Source organism: Mastacembelus armatus, chromosome 6 (genome assembly GCF_900324485.2).
Source record: "Mastacembelus armatus chromosome 6, fMasArm1.2, whole genome shotgun sequence".
In the NCBI taxonomy this organism is placed as follows: Eukaryota; Metazoa; Chordata; class Actinopteri; order Synbranchiformes; family Mastacembelidae; genus Mastacembelus; species Mastacembelus armatus.
In genome coordinates this window covers 15,758,199-15,774,890 of record NC_046638.1, presented here as the reverse complement: position 1 = coordinate 15,774,890, position 16,692 = coordinate 15,758,199, and the positions used below count along the sequence as shown (strand labels likewise).

General features: G+C 42.4%; 2 protein-coding genes across 3 annotated transcripts; both read left to right on the top strand.

The window, feature by feature from the left end:
- The first annotated feature begins 39 nt into the window (after positions 1-39).
- Positions 40-6,915, top strand: znf319b (zinc finger protein 319b). The gene is made up of 3 exons (XM_026312087.2): positions 40-387; positions 1,357-1,483; positions 1,569-6,915. Exons 2-3 carry the CDS (start codon positions 1,479-1,481, stop codon positions 3,421-3,423), a joined length of 1,860 nt encoding a protein of 619 aa, XP_026167872.1. The 5' UTR covers positions 40-387; positions 1,357-1,478; the 3' UTR covers positions 3,424-6,915.
- Positions 6,916-7,813: 898 nt separating this feature from the next.
- Positions 7,814-16,009, top strand: csnk2a2b (casein kinase 2, alpha prime polypeptide b). Of its 2 annotated transcripts, XM_026312097.1 has the most exons (12): positions 7,814-8,873; positions 9,309-9,420; positions 10,917-11,018; positions 12,308-12,358; positions 12,561-12,620; positions 12,762-12,845; positions 13,769-13,879; positions 14,111-14,212; positions 14,319-14,419; positions 14,708-14,856; positions 15,028-15,111; positions 15,315-16,009. In XM_026312097.1, exons 1-11 carry the CDS (start codon positions 8,770-8,772, stop codon positions 15,102-15,104), a joined length of 1,053 nt encoding a protein of 350 aa, XP_026167882.1. In that variant the 5' UTR covers positions 7,814-8,769; the 3' UTR covers positions 15,105-15,111; positions 15,315-16,009. The 2 variants fall into 2 exon arrangements, with proteins under 2 accessions (XP_026167882.1, XP_026167881.1); XM_026312096.1 differs by having other exon boundaries at positions 14,708-15,111.
- The last annotated feature ends 683 nt before the right edge of the window (positions 16,010-16,692 follow it).

Sequence of the window (16,692 nt, the reverse complement as noted above, 5' to 3'; positions counted from 1 at the left end):
CATGTTCCGTGTGTGTGTGTGTGTGTGTGTTTGGTTTATTCATGTTCCCGTGCGCGGGCAGGGGCTCGGGAGCTAGCCGATAGCTAGCTAGCAGTTTATAACAAAATGCTCGCTGGCTGGGGAGATGTCCTGGGGGTCATATAAATGTATGTGTGAAACCACCGCGTGTATGGGCCGATTAGGCGAATAGCGGGAGATTTGTCGCCCATTTTAATGACCCGTAAATCCAAATTCCTCGGCCCCTGGAGCCAGAGCGCTGAGACAAGAGAGCATCCAGCACCGTTTGCGGATGTTGAAGGGATCTAAACATGATTTGTTGGGGCAGCTAACCCACGATAGACCGACATTACACCGGGAACACTAAGTGGGTTTGACTGGACACAGCAGGTACGTAAAGCCGAACTGTACTACTCGCTAACAGACGTACTGCTGCAGCTGCTACCTGCTTATTTTCTCTTTCCCTGTGGCTGCATTAGCAAGTGGCTAGGCTAGCTAGCTAAACTAGCATCCAACGCTACGATGCGCAGACGCTGTTTCCACTTTTTTTTTTTTTTTTTTTTTTTTTTTTACCGCGAATCGTGGAGCAATCTGAATAGACACGGGTGGAAACACAAAGCTAATAAAACGAAGATTAAAATGTACGGTTTAGCGTTAACAGTTTGTGTCCAAATGTGTATGTTAATGCTGCGTGTTTCTGTGTTGACGGATGTTGCACGTCGCAGCCCGTTGTTTATAATTAAAGCTCATTGTATTAGGGTGCTTTAGGGTAGCTGCTGCACATGTTCATATTCCTCCTCATATACACGAATGTGCATTTTGGATAATAGGTTTGACAGGTGTAAACACCGTGTATCGTCTGTGAGAGCTGCTCATTGAGCAGGTATGAAAGGTGTGCTCTGATACTTTGTTGCTGTTGTAAACAATATTACTGAAACTGTTTTTTAACGTGTGTTTACATAGACTGCTCGCAATTTGAACCGACTGTCTTAGTAGTTTAATATTTTTTGTTTACAGTTTATCTATTTTATTTTTTGTTTTAGTTATTTCTCTCATTTGTTCTGTTTTTTTTTACAGTGTGTTGGGACATTTTATTGTGAAATGCACTTTGACTAAATTGAAATAACTGCTAGAGCTGATTTAGCAAAGGTCAGAAGAGAGTGTGCATTGCGAAGTGATTGTTTAAAGCTTTGTGCTATGCAGTTCTTTTGCAGCCAGAATGTATCATCCATTGAATCAATGCCTGCTGATACAAAATTATGTTCAAGTCTATAACATAAACTCATATATGATGGTGTTAATGATTAACCCCTTTGATGATTGATATTTTGACTCAGTTTGATTGTCTTATTAATACAGATAATCCCTGAACGTCAAGAGTAAAGTGCGAGGAAGGGGTTTCTTTACATCACTGTTCCTGCCATCAAAACCTCTGACCCTTCACCAAGACCCTTTCCAATTCTTCAGTGCCCTTTGCTGAAATGGAGTGAGTTTTTTTTTTCTCGTTTTCTTAATACTGACAAGTTTAGCCCATTGTTTATGTATATCCCAATCTCACTTTCTTATTGCAGTTGGGCCACTCCTGCTGCCAAACTGAATCCTTACTCCCGTGCTCGCATGACAGAGACCTGGCAGCAGCATGCTGTCACGCAGCCTCCAGTCGTCCACACCATTCCTCCAGGAGCTGAGAATGCATTGGGTTGTGCTGTGTATGGAATTGTACTACAGCCTGATGCTTCGTCTTTACAGCAACAACAGACCCAGCATGGACAGCACAACCAGCAACACAGTGGGGGTCAACAGCATGGAGGTGGGCAGCACAGTCAGCAACAGCACCCTGCCCAGGCCCAACAGACTTCCCTACAGGTAGGGACAGAGGGAGGACATAAGTGTGGGGCCTGTGGACACGATATCTCCCACCTGGCCAACCCACATGAGCACCAGTGCATGGTGAATCAGGACAGGTCATTCCAGTGCACTCAGTGCATGAAGATTTTCCACCAGGCAACAGACTTGTTAGAACACCAGTGTGTTCAGGTGGAGCAGAAGCCATTTGTATGTGGAGTTTGTAAGATGGGCTTCTCACTTCTCACCTCTCTAGCCCAGCACCACAGCTCACATAACAGCACCAATCCAATGAAATGTTCAATATGTGAGAAGACCTACCGACCGGGTTCTTCAGACAGCACCACACCAAACTCAAACAACACCCAGCAGCCCAGCAGCGATGGGGCGTCAGCCGGCAGCAGCTCATCTATTCTACCTTTTCCCTCAGCTAGAGACCGACCCTACAAATGCTCTGTTTGCCAGAAGGGCTTCAAACACCTGTCAGAACTCACGCGACATGAGAGGGTGCACACAGGAGAGAAGCCCTTCAAGTGTGACACATGTGACAAAGCCTTTAGCCAGTCGTCACACTTACAGCACCATCAGCGAACGCACAGCAACGAACGCCCATTCAAGTGTGCTGTTTGTGAAAAGAGTTTTAAGCACCGCTCCCACCTTGTGCGCCACATGTACGTGCACTCTGGCGAGCACTTGTTCAAATGCAATTTATGTGAGCTGCACTTCAAAGAGTCATCAGAGCTCCTTCACCACCCTTGTCACCCACAGGGCTCCCGCCCGTTTCGATGTGCCACATGTGGTAAGGGTTTCAAGCGGCCGTCCGATCTTCGCCAGCACGAGCGCACACACTCCGAGGAGCGTCCTTTTCACTGTGACGAGTGTCAGATGAGCTTCAAGCAGCAGTATGCCCTGGTGCGCCATAGACGCACACACAAAGACCCTACTGATCGACCGTTCAAATGCAATTTGTGTGACAAGGGCTTCATGCAGCCCTCTCACCTCCTCTACCACCAGCACGTCCATGGCATGGACAACTTGTTTAAGTGTGCCTCATGCCAGAAGGAGTTCAGCCAGTCAGGGGAGCTGCTCAGACATAAGTGTGGCGAGTCGTCTAACACATCGCCTGACAAACCCTACAAGTGTGACGTTTGTGGCAAGGGCTACAAGAAGAGTTCCACGTTACAACGTCATCAAAACTCTCACTGCCAAGAGAAGCCTCTTAAGTGCTCGCTCTGTGACCGCCGCTTCCTGTCCTCTTCGGAATTTGTCCAGCATCGATGTGACCCGTCGCGAGAAAAGCCACTGAAGTGCCCTGACTGTGAGAAACGTTTTAAATACTCATCAGACCTGAACCGACATAGGCGCGTACATACAGGGGAGAAACCATACAAATGCGGCCACTGCAACAAAGGCTTTAAACAACGCGAGCACCTGACCAAACATCAGAGCACACACTCAAGAGAGGGCCAGTTTAAGTGTGTCTGGTGTGGTGAGCGTTTCAGTGACTTGGGCTCTTTGCAGGATCACACAGTGCAGCACACAGCTGATGGAGGGGGTTACTCTGTTCCCCAGTGCATATAGATCTTTGAAAACCTTTTGACCTGAACAGACACTCCCCTAGACTCCCCATCCTCTCCATTATTCTTTGCAGGCCATTTATTCAACCTAACATTCACCACATTTACAGACAGTCCAGGCTTTTATTATTGCATTCATTCCCACCAGTGCTACATCAGATCTGTGTTGAATTACCAACCTGCCCAAAACTCAAATGTTATTCCAGTCCTGTCATTCCATGAAATCTTGAGGAGGATGTTTTCTGTTCCTTCTTAACCTATTCCCTCTTTCTTCTTTTCAGTCAGTTAATAGCAGTGAAGAGTCCACAACCACGTAACACCCACCAGTTACTGCCAATTAACAAGCAGGTGCCACAGTGCAGGTTGATCTAGCAATTCCTTAAATCCTTTCTAATTTATCTGAGAAAAGGGAAAATGTCCTGTCATTTTGTGTGTGTGTGTTTTTAATAGTTTAGCATGAAGTATGTTGTGAAGAGTACTGAAGGAATAAGTAGAATACCTAAAATCATTGACCAGAAAACCGAGCATCCACTAGAGGGGATCATTCCTACAGTTTTTCTTTCTCCATTGCTCTGTCTTTCTGTCTGATGCCTCAGTTTTCTCCCTGTGTTGTTCTTTCTCATCCCGTTCTTTGTTTTTCCCCCTTTGCTCCCTGTTACAATTAACCCTTGGACACACATGCAGCCGTATTTATTTGTCGCCACTCAGGTTAGGGATGTCTTAGAAAGCCTTTAGCTTTTACCTCCTCAAGACTGAAAAGGTGTATCGACCCATTTTGTCCTAGCCGCCCTGCTCTGATAACCCTTTGGGTTTTATTTTATTTTTTTATTTTTTTACATTTTTTATTTATTCCATAGGCTCCTCAACATATGTGAAGGGAAACAGTACAGGGGTTGTTGGAGGATTTATCGTCTTATAGTGAAATAATTCAACTGATAAAGTATTTGTGAGAGTGTATGTGGGCTATTGTTATTCCTCATTTTATCAAACTCCAGTATAAAGCAGCACCTGATCCCAAGGGTGTGAAAACCATCCAACCAGCTGTAGTTAACTAACAATAAAACCCTTATTTGTTGATGCAAATCTCACCCTCCAGTAGAAAACGGTGTATAGGAATATGTATTTCACATGAATCCACTTGTCATATTCCTTCGGAGCTCAGTGCCATTAGACTTGTATGTACTAAAAAGGTTCACATTTGAAAATTACACTCTCTCAGCCTGTACATACTATGGATGTGTGAGTGTAGTGCCAGGCGAGTTGAAATTGTCTGAACTTGGCTTTCTTAAAAAATGTGTATTGAAGAACTGTTTTTGTATTCTTGCTACTTTTTACCATGTGAAATGTTTGGACAAATGCTATTTTTTCTGTTTGTGTTGTTGTTTTGTAATCCTTGTAGTAATGGTATGTTTGTTGCAGGGAATCTCAAAGAGCACCTTGCATGAGTGTGCGTGTGCGTGTGTGTGTGAATGTAAAAGATCTTCTGTCAAACAGGGAAATTTAGACTGAAGACAACTGTATTCATAATTCAACAGACCTGCGCCTTTTTTTTTAATTTACTAACCTTACTGGTCTGTTGGAGAGCTGTTGCAGGATGAACCTGAACCTCGTCAGTAATATTTTCCATGTTTTGAAAGAAATATGAAAGGTGTTTTTCCTGATACATGTTGCATTGAGCTCAACATTGTGTCTTTCAGTTTATAGCAGTGAATGATGCCTTCCTCTTTTTTGTTTGATTTTTGAATGCTATGAGATTAAGAAGCCTGAAACACCAGTTGGTTTACATTTGAACCCCAATTGTTCACTTTTCTGTCTAGATAGGATGAGGTCCTCCCTTCTGTTGATTTATGGTTTGAGTGCAGTTTTGAAAAGTATTCCGTACAAATGTATGAGGCTAAGGAGACACTTTTTTTCTTCTGGTTTGCAATTCTTTTCCTCTTGCATTAGCCTTATGGTGGGGCCATGGTGCTTCTCTGGCTCCTCCTCTTGTGCTCTCTGTCTCTGTCCGTCATCAACATGATGATATGAGGTCAAATGGTTGGTCTCATCAGCCATCATATATATATATATATATTTTTTATTTTTTTTATTTTCTAAATCTGGCATTATAAGATTTTGAGAACAACTCAGACTTAAAGTAAATAAGTACTGTATGTTTTTGATGCATTCATGTGCATTTATATTTTTTTATGAATTTTTTTTTTTTAATGATTTTTTTTATTATTATGGATTATTTGCATTGTTGGAGGGAGAGGCCAGGGCCTTGGGATAGGCTTGGGATAAAGATGGCTGTATGTTGTAGCACATCTGCCAGAGTTACATTGTACAGAAGATGATTAGGGCCACTATAAAAAGTTTTTCGAGTTTTAAGTTTTTCTTCGAATTCTGGCTTTAAACTCGAATACTCAAAACCTCATGTAAATCTGACATTTTCAATGATTTACTTTTCCTTCTGCATGACTCCAAGTCTAAATTAAGTAGAAAGTCAGGAAAAGTCAGAACTCAGAGAAAAGTTTTATAGCGACCTTAATCCTTTTCCATAGTATTGAGCTTTCATAGTGTAGAGCCAAACAATCTTTACACAAAAGGTTTCTGTAGTGTGGTGGTGTAAAAGGTTAAAAAACTACTACACAGATGTTCATATTTGCCAAGAACTACTAAGTGCTCAAGGATTTTGACTTTAATTGGTGCTGATACATCATCAGATGTGCATAAATAAAAAGTAGACATGGGTGCAGGACAAGGACACGCTGTTCAGTGTTGACAGTGGACTTAATGTGTATTAAAAATAATAGTACAAGTATATGTTCAAAGCCAAAGAAAAACTCCAGCCCGCAGCACTAGTATGATTGTTAGTGTTGAGGGTGACTGTCTAGTAGGGCATTTGTCCTGTGTGTTGCAGCGTGCACTTATAGTGACAGTAATTGACCAATCTGAGAATGCAGTGATGAAAACTGAAAAGTGAAAGGAATAGCTGCACTTAAAAAAGTCACATCTTCATCAAATCTGTGTTGTTGTTTTTTTAAAAATCCATTGCATATAGAACAAGCAGTCAGGGAAAGGAGAGGAAAGTCTGTATAAGCACAAATGAAATAAATCCACCCTTCTGCATTGTACCTCATGGTTGCAATGGGAAAATTCATTAGAGGCACCAGACTGGCCACTCTCATCATTCTGTTTGTTTCTCAGTTCCAGTAAAACAAACCCGTCACACCCTGGTGTCTCTTGCTCTCTGCATGCTTGCTGTGTTAGTTCCTGTGTTCTCTCCCTGGGAACTGGTGCCCCGTCCCCTCCCCACAGCACTGTTTCCTCCTATAGCTTTTTCAAATTGTACTGTAGTTTATGTGAATGATGTTGAAGAAAAAAAAAAAACATTGAAATGAAAAAACTTTGTGGCAGCATACAGTATGTGTACATTCATGCTAAGATTATCTGTATGTATGTAGCATTCAATTACACACAGCACTAACAAATAAAACTTTTTTTCATTTGTAAATTTGACTTCTGAGATATTTTTTTTCAAACAATCATTTCTGGAGGAACTTTTGATACCTTTGTCCTTTTGGATAAATTAGAATACTAGAATATTATTATATTAATTTGAAATAAAAGTTCACAAGTGGAATGCTGGGAAAAATACAAGTGTTTTTTGCCACCTTGTCAGCAACACACAGTTTCACACTGTCAGCAGCCACGAATGAAAAAATACTTGGGATATGACTTGTGTGTGTGAATATAGTAACTGTCATTAAGATAGTGACCAACCAGCAGACCTACAGTTACTAGCTGATAATCTCCAGGACTCCATCCTAATCACTGATCATTAATAATTCTGCCCAGGGTCTAAACCACCTCTCACCCAAGCTGCTCTGGTTCTGCTACAGATGGTTTCCTCAGATCAGCCTGAATGAGCCGCTAACAGCACCTACAACTTACCTTATCTTACCTGGAGCTTTACTACACAAAACAATTATTTTCATGAATGTTTAATCACTCGATTATTCTTTCATGTAGACACTTAGTTTGAAATAGTGAAAATACCCAACACAGTGTCAGAGACCAAAGGGCAGTGACTTTAGGATGCTGGTTTTGTAAGAGACAACAGTCTCTGAATGCATCCAGCTTACAGTTATTCAAAACACAGAAACACAGTTTATTTGTTGTGATTTCATTATGTAATCTTTTATAACTTTGTAACTTTTACTGCACCTTGGATAAGAATTTAAATATGACAGGAGCGGTCATCTCCAAATTCGTGTCTGCGTAAGACCACGTCATATGGATGAGAGCCCTTGGGAGGTTTGAAGGAATCATATCCTCGTCAGTAGATGGCGCTATGTGCCGGCTGCCCAGGCGAAGATCACCCTCCTCATCTTCACCCCGGCAGCCAGCGGCTTTCACATCCGGGCGGCTCTGTCGCTGCTCTTCAATCGCAATCCGCTTTCCTTCCCTGCGCTCTCGACCGGGGAGGACCGCGGCTGCAGAAGAAACCCCCGAATCCCGGCATCTCCGGTGGCGTCTGGTACAGACCCCCCTTCCCTCCTCCCGAGGCGCTGCTTTCCCGCACAGCCGGTGGCACATGACGCGGGCTCCGCCGATGGTGGTGCACGGCGCCGAGCGCTCCCCGTCGGTGCGACATCTCCGCGCTGAAGTAGCGTCGCTGGCTAACATTAGCTAACAACATCGATCCGCCACTCCACCCCCTCTCCCTCCGATCGACCCCCCGCTACCGACCCGACACATCAGCGGCTGATTGATAGTTAACACTGGACCACCGAGGGCAGCCCCCACCGCTCACGTAGTCGTCTAGCGCAGGGAGCCCGTCCGCTCCCTCCGAGATTTAGGGCCCGCAAAAAGACTAGCCTCGGAGTTTTAACTTAACCCGTGACATTTAGATTACCCCTTTCCTCCTCCTCCTCCTCCTCCTCTGTGGCCTTTCTGGGGTCCTTCACTTCTCTACCTCAGCGCCCCGATGCTTCTCTGTCCCCGTGTGTAACCTCCTCTCCTGTCGCCCCAGCCCTGCTCATCCCCCTCTGAGCTCCACCGTCTCCGGCTCTGCTGCTTCTGACAATCCGACCAAGGAGCGCTGCTCAGCGGGCACTGACTGCGGCGAATCCCGGCGGACATCTCCGGTTCTCTCCATCACTGTCTTCCTTTTTTTCTGTCTGGCTACACAGGGAAGATACTTGGCTGGTCTGTTCCACTACACACCCACATACACAGCAAATCCAGCCCCGGTCTACCCCTACGACCCCCCCCCCCCCCCCCCCCGGATTATCTTGTCTTTGACCCCCACCCCGGCAGATCTCCGTGACACACGCCCCGCAGCGCCCGAGCCACGGGTCTCGCCATGCCGGGTCCGGTGGCCGGTAGCAAGTCCCGTGTGTACGCAGACGTCAACACGCTGAAGAGTCGGGAGTACTGGGACTACGAGGCCCACGTACCCAACTGGAAGTGAGGACATTTCTGTTTAGTGCAGACTGCTCTGATTGTACGCATGTGATTCCTGACCACAGCAGACAGTCGCTCTGTGTGTGCATGTGTTTGTATGGAAGAAGGAGACTGTGGCAGATGGGTGTCTATTATTATCCCTGTAGCTGTGAGGGTGTGATGGCACTCTGATAGCACAGTCTCCCAGCCCACCACCCAGCTGTTGTGCACTATGTGACACTTTCCTCCCCTTTGCCTCCTTCTCTGTCCCCATCTTCTTCCTGGGTGTTGACTTAAATACCCTCTGGCTTTGAAATCACTTCAGTCCCCAAAGGCAGAGTTTTGTCTCAGTGACAGGAACACTTGGCAGCTCACACACCGACTTAATGGCAAGCTGATGCTGAAAATATTTTTTCAGTCACACATGCTCTTGCTCTGTTTCTCTGTCTGTCCCTGTAGCAACCAGGAGGACTACCAGCTGGTCCGAAAGCTGGGCAGAGGGAAGTACAGCGAAGTATTCGAGGCCATCAACATCACCAACAATGAGAAGGTGGTCGTCAAGATCTTAAAGGTGAGCAGTTGGATCACCCCAGAAAAAGAAACAAAAAACAAAAAACCCAAAATACTGAATCTGCGGTTTGGACCCTCCCCTTGCAGCGGACTAGAGGGGAGGTATGTTTCCATGAGAGTCCTAAAGTTTTTCATTTCACCAAAAACATGTCAGAGTCTCAAAAGTTTCTATTAGAGCAGAATTAGCTGAATAACTGTTAAAACCAATGTGTTAATTGTTGTTTTGTTCTAGCTGCTTATATGTGCTAACTCTCTGATTTAGACTCGATACAGTTAGGTGATAGTTTTTTCGTCATTTTGCAAATTTTCTAGTTCTAACTTTTGGATTATGAGAATCTCCTACTTTTCGTAGTCTTCTGTAATCGTTTGATCTGTTGGTCAGAAATTACTGCCATTTTAAAAATGTCAGTAAAATTTGAGACAGGTACTTCCTTTTTCACAGTGATTTTTATAATTAGTCAAATATTTTCTATGATTGAAAAAATGAAAAGGTTTTTGTTCCAGGTGTGAGAATAATTTCAATCTCAAAACAAGCACTTTGATGACGTCACCTTGGGTTCAGGGTAATTGTGCTAAACGTTTTCCATAATGCTGGCATTTTAATTATTGATTCATTCTCTAAAGTGGTAGTTATTTTATCTAACAAAAAAAAAAAAAAGAAAATCAGAAAACAAGCAATATTTTCATCACCATTTCCTAGAGCTCAAAGTGATGTGATCCGATTGCTTGTCTTGTTTAAATGAATAAAGCTGAACTTAATAATTGTATTAAAATTAATAAATATCCTATTTTTTTACTGTCGCATTTCTGCTTTTACTAATTTCCACTTTCCTTCATTTACTTATTTTTGTGTCTGTATGACAGTGAGGTTGGTGTTAATTGGCTGCAAGATCTATGGTTTGTCCTTGGTACCATTTCTTCATGTATTTCAAGCGTTTATATATGTTGAGGGTTTTATTAGTGGTGTTTTTAGTTGTTCATAATGAACAGGTAATAAAGCTCTGTGTCCACTCAAGAGAACATCAGCTCTGTAAATCATCGCCATTTTTATACATTTAGAGTAATAGATTCCTGTTGGATTTTGCAGTGGCATCACAGACCGTCCATTCTTGTTTTGCCACAGTCTGAAGCTGTTGTTAACGTGACCCCTTACCAAATATAGGCCGGCTCATGACTTCCTGCTGCACCAGCATCTGTTCTGCTGCGACAACATAGATTATATCTGCTTAATCATAATAATAAAAAAAAAAAGAAGGGTGTTTGGAGTTGGTGTGGTGGTGTTGTAGGTGACGGATGAGGATTATCTGTCAGGCATATAAATGTGAACGTCTCCCTCCCAGCTGCTCTGAATGTTGTTGAGCTCAGGTTGTGTGACTGATGCTGGAGAATGCAGCAGCAGAGATGCAGCAAGCAGAGTCAGCAGGTTCAAGATGCTTTTTCTCCCCTCTCTGTTAAATAGCTCTCCGTTTGTCTCTCTTGCTCTTCCTGTTGAATCAGCCGGTCAAAAAGAAGAAGATCAAGCGAGAGATAAAGATCCTGGAGAACCTGCGAGGAGGGACCAACATCATCCGACTGGTGGACACAGTCAAAGACCCAGTGGTAGGCTTTCTGATGGCATGTCCTTTTTTTTTTTTTTTTTTTTTTTTAAATGAGAGAAGAAATAGCAGAGTAGGGGCTTGAGATACACTTAATGTAAAGAACATGGATAAAAGATGTAGAATAAAAATACATTTGAGAGTCAACAAACATTATCCAGCACAACTGTTGGAGGACTTAACTCAAGGTTACAGTTGTACTTTCTGTTTTTCCATCCATGTTTTCCAGCAGTTGTCTTCTTCCTGCTCATTGTAGGCACATTGCTAAACTGGATACTTTATGAGATACTCAGAAGAGCTCTGCCATAGATTCTTTCTAACTGAATTACCATCTCTGATAGTGTTAGAGTGCATTTGATTGTACAGGTGTATCTAATAAAATGTCTTTCTTTGCTGTGTAGTTTGTTAGAACGTGTAATTTTGTTCCAATAAAGAGCTCTAAAGTTAATAAAATTATATCAGCCAGAAAAAAAAGGGTTTTTTTTTTTTGTGTTCACCATTTTCAGTTAGTTATATGTGTATTAAAAGCTAAAGTAAGCACCTCCCAGTGGTGTAATGATGGGTTTAAAGATGTCATGGAATAATTATCATTGTCACAAATGAGGAAAGCCACTAGTGATGGATTCTTTTTCTCTTTGAGGTTGAAACCTGGTGCTGGCATGTTGAGGATGAAAACACTAATTCCAGTTTAGATTTTGCCCATGTTGTGACTGTTTATTTTACACTGTGGTAAACTACAAACATTTGGAATATCTCATTATACACAGGTGTCATCCAAAGATGTAGAGTCAGAAAATGTACAAAATTATATGGAGACTTTGTGGAGTATCTACTGGTTTTCCAGGCGGGCCACTCATTTCTATATTCATAGTTTAGATTGTCAGTCTTTGATCTGTATTGGAAAATAGACTGAATAGCTGCTTTTTTACAGCTTCTTTGAGTTAGAAAAATGTGAACAAACCAGGCAGGAAGAATATTTTGAGGCCATGGAAGTGGTGGGAACCCTGTGGGTTCCTTTTTGTTTGGATTTAGGTTTCCTGTAAAAATAGTCATTTTAATCACAGATTTGTGGAGGGCTTGGTTGAAATACACCAGCAACACCTGCTTGCCTGTTTGACAAATGTGATGCAGATGGTTGCACTGTGTTTTGACTTGGGGTTGTCGGTTCTGTTACTAATTAATAATGAACCACATGTTGCTCTTTGCACTGTTGTGTGTTATTAGTTGTTCTGGCTTGACTTTGACTTTGTGACACCTCCTGTCCCCCTTTGTCTTTCTGTGGTGGCGGTGCAGTCCAGAACTCCAGCACTCGTCTTTGAATGCATCAATAACACAGACTTCAAGGTACGGTGACCACCTGTCATCTGCATGCTGCAGGTCTGTGAGGACACATTGAATAGTTCCTGCTTTCACAGCAGCCAGTTGCCTGTTTGTCACATCCCTTAGCAGGATGTTTTTTTTTTTGTTTGTTTGTTTTTTTTTTTAACTAGTGACAGGTAATAATGGCATTTTTGGATCCTCACATAGATTGGTTTTTCCCCTGCAGGAGCTGTACCAGAAGTTGACAGATTATGATATCCGTTTTTATATGTACGAACTACTGAAGGTGAGTCTTGTCTGTGCATTATTGTTTAATGAGGTAGAGGTTCTCCCACTCAGTTTCTTTTCTTGGAACGGTTCCCGGGAAGATGTAACACATTTGTGTTTTTGTCTGCACTGATATTACGTTTGTGTTTTTGTGTATCAGGCTCTGGACTACTGTCACAGTATGGGAATCATGCACCGTGACGTCAAACCCCACAATGTGATGATCGACCACCAGATGAGAAAGGTAGCTGATGCCCTATATAGCCTGTTTCTTTCTTCACACACCCACACACTCTTCACACTCAGCCCCTCTGTTTTTATCTCACTGTTTATTTTCTCTCCATTTGTTCAGTCGTCTTTTTTTAAAATATTTTTTTTCCCTTTGGAAAGTGGTTGGCATTGCATTAGCATAGGCTTTTATCCACATGGAGTCCCTGTAATGTGTGTGAGTACATTAGGGGGAGATTTTTAACTTAACAGAATAGGGAGTTTCAGTCTAAGTGGATGCGAGTCTGGTTGCTCGCTGTTGGTTTATGTTACAGCATAGTTCACTCTGTACCAAGCGTATTGGAGCATTTATTGCAACTTTCTTGAACATCTGTCAAAGGAATGTCTGGGGGTGATAGAATGTGAGCACTGGTGACAGAGCAGCTGCTGTGCTAAAAGTTGTTAAAACAATTAAAGATGATTTCCATGAGGTTTCATTAAGGTGATTTAAAAAAGAGGCAGTGGGGTCTTGTGTCCCTGAATACGTTGCCCAAGTGCATGCTGGTAGAGACAAACCTTCATCTGATGTTTGATCACTCAAATTCTAAATATTGATCATATTTTTGGCTCTTTACTTGTTTCAAAATAAGAATGCAGTTATATTCACAATCATTTAATGTGGGATTAACAAATTTGTCCTCAAGATGTGTTCAGATTAGCCCGATGAGAATAATCCAAAATTAGTTGAGATGTACAGTTGATCAAGCTGATCATCCCTGTATAGCACGTTAACTCAAAAATAGGCTTCTAACCTCATCCAGCAGGGGGCAGTAGGCTAATATACTGTTAGTGTGAATTAACCACAGACATCATACAAAAGCATATGCTGTCAAACGGAAGGTAATATTAGATTGTGGTGTGTGGTGAAGCTGAACAAGACTAAAATATGTGTTTCCACAGCTACGCCTTATAGACTGGGGATTGGCAGAGTTCTACCACCCGTCCCAGGAGTACAACGTCAGAGTGGCTTCACGATACTTCAAAGGCCCCGAGCTCCTGGTGGACTACCAGGTAACACACACACACACACACACACACACTTTGAACCAACCAACATTTAAACATCTGTTGATGATGTTACTGAACCATGCTTTTACATTCTTTACTTGTTGCATCACTCTCACATTTGACACCTAAAACATGTATACTTCTGTATTTTTGAAGCGGTTATGGAAAAATGCCATGGATAATGTGGATCTCTGTGTTCTCGTTATTGGCAGCAGTGTTTTTTCTTTCTATCAGATGTATGACTACAGTCTCGACATGTGGAGCTTGGGCTGTATGCTGGCCAGTATGATCTTTCAGAAAGAGCCCTTCTTCCACGGACAGGACAACTACGACCAGGTACATCTCTCACACACCTGGGACAACAGCAGAAATAAAGCTCTAAGAGTTTCTCACAGAAGCACTGGATGAAAGGTGTTATACCTGGATCTATTGCGTTTTGTAGTTGGTGCGAATTGCCAAGGTCCTGGGGACAGACGAGCTGTTCGGCTACCTGCGGAAATACCACATTGAACTGGACCCCCGATTCAAAGACCTGCTGGGACAGTAAGTCCACTCTGACCCTGCCTGTAGGACTGTCGTCACACCAGTTACTGTGGTGCACCGAAGCTGCTTTGGAGTTGAATGTAGCATAGAAGTCAAAGTTTTAATTATCAGTTTCTTATTTACAGAGCACTAACAGACATTGACAAATTAAAACAACAGTACACAATACAAGTCTGCTAACAATGACAGCACTGTAACTGTTAGTAGTGGCAGTGGTATCAGTGGATGCACTGTTAGCTGTGGTGGTGGTGGTGTTGAAATGTCCATGTGCACCATGTGTCCCTGCAGGCAGAGCAGGAAGCGCTGGGAACAGTTTGTGCAGACAGAGAACCAGCACTTGGTGAGTCCTGAAGCTCTGGACCTGCTGGACAAGCTGCTACGATACGACCACCAACAAAGACTGACTGCCACAGAGGCCATGGAGCACCCCTACTTCTGTAAGCCAAACATACTCCCACATACAGCTTGCACAGTGAGAAGATTTCAGAGCATTTTAATTAAACTATCAAAATTTAAGTTTGTCACTATACTGTGTGTGTGTGTGTGTGTGTGCGTGTGTGCGTGTGTGCGTGTGTGTGTGTGTGTGTTGATCCTCTCTCCTCCTGCAGACCCAGTAGTAAAGGAGCAGTCTCTGTCTAACTCTGACAACAACATGGTTTCTAGTGGCAACACTACAGCGCGATGAAACACAGGTAACAGAAGAACTCACTGTTCACTGTGTATTTTGATAATTGTTTAGACTTTTAATACAAAAAAATTAAGACCCTTCCAGTAGTAGATCCCCATGCATCCGTACCAACCAGCTAATAAACCAACTGCTGGAATATTTAGATTTTTTTAATCCCAGTCTTCAAAACTAAACACATTCTTTCTCATGTTCTCTCTCTTTTCACAGAGGTGAAAGAAGAAGGATGTTTGTTACCTCAACTTTGTACCCGGTTGTGACAGTAACTTTGACAAGTGTACAGTGACAATGGATCAAAGTAACTGACCAGTTACACACTCACAGATATGTGCATAAGGATACACGCACACACACACACACACATACACACATCAGTACAAGCACACCTTTGTACATGCACACACAAACACACACACATGCTGACATGTATACATACACCCTCCTCCTCTGTATCAGTCTGTGATTGGCTTGTCCTGGTTCCCTGTCTGGCAGCCTGACCAATGAGCTTGAAGCTGCTTCCCCATCGTCTGCTCAAATGGCCTGTGTCCTCCCAGTTCAGTCTCATGTAGGTCAACAAGGACAAACTACTCTTTGAGACAATTCAGTCCCTTCTCCTCCTACTTTGTTGTCCCCACTTTATATCATCCCGTCTTAGTTTGCATCAGCATGGAGAATGATCAGGAGTGTGAACCTGTACAAGCCCCAACCCAACCTGTTCCATCCATCTGTCTGTCTGGCCCCACCTCACCCCATCCCTCCATCATATTCCACAACAGACAGACAGATGTCTTAGCACTACTCCAGTTCTGAAAGTGGCATGGTGGACTCTCTCTAGATAGAATGATGATGACAATAATGATAATAATAATATTAATGAAAAATAAATGATTTTTATTTAGATGAACTTTGCCTGCGTCAGGATTGAATTTATTGCATGTTCGTGTCACGCTACAATGTGCTCCTATATTTACATAATGCCACTGTGTTGTCATTATGTAAATATAGGCATTTGAGGTTTTGGTATTAGTGTTCAGACTGTTTATTTCAGCAAAAGTAGTAATACAAAAGTGCTTTAGTTACTAAAGGTATTACAAATAGAAATTATCTGCACAATGCACTATATATTATATATTAGAGACATAACACAGCAGAGTTACATTTTTACATATCAATCTAATACATCTGCTTCATAGCTAGTACTGCTTTTAAATAATATAGTGATATGGTACTGTTTTATTGTGTATATATGTAAAATATCTCAAATTTGCACTTAAGTACATCTGCCCAAGTAGTGCATCTATCTAGGTTAATTTCACTCCTGAACCATATATGAAGAATTTCAGATATTTCCCTAATGAAGGAATGGCAGCTGAAAACTCTTAAACACAAATTGTACCACACAGGTACAACCCTGTAGTATAAATGTACTTTTCAGGGATATAAAGAAAAAAAAAATTAAAGTGTCTTTAATGGTGCAGCATACACCAAATATGCATATCAGAAAATCTTATACCTGTAGAATCAATATAAAATAATTAAATGAAATAGGCACATATACACTGTATATGTACAGTATGTGAATATAACT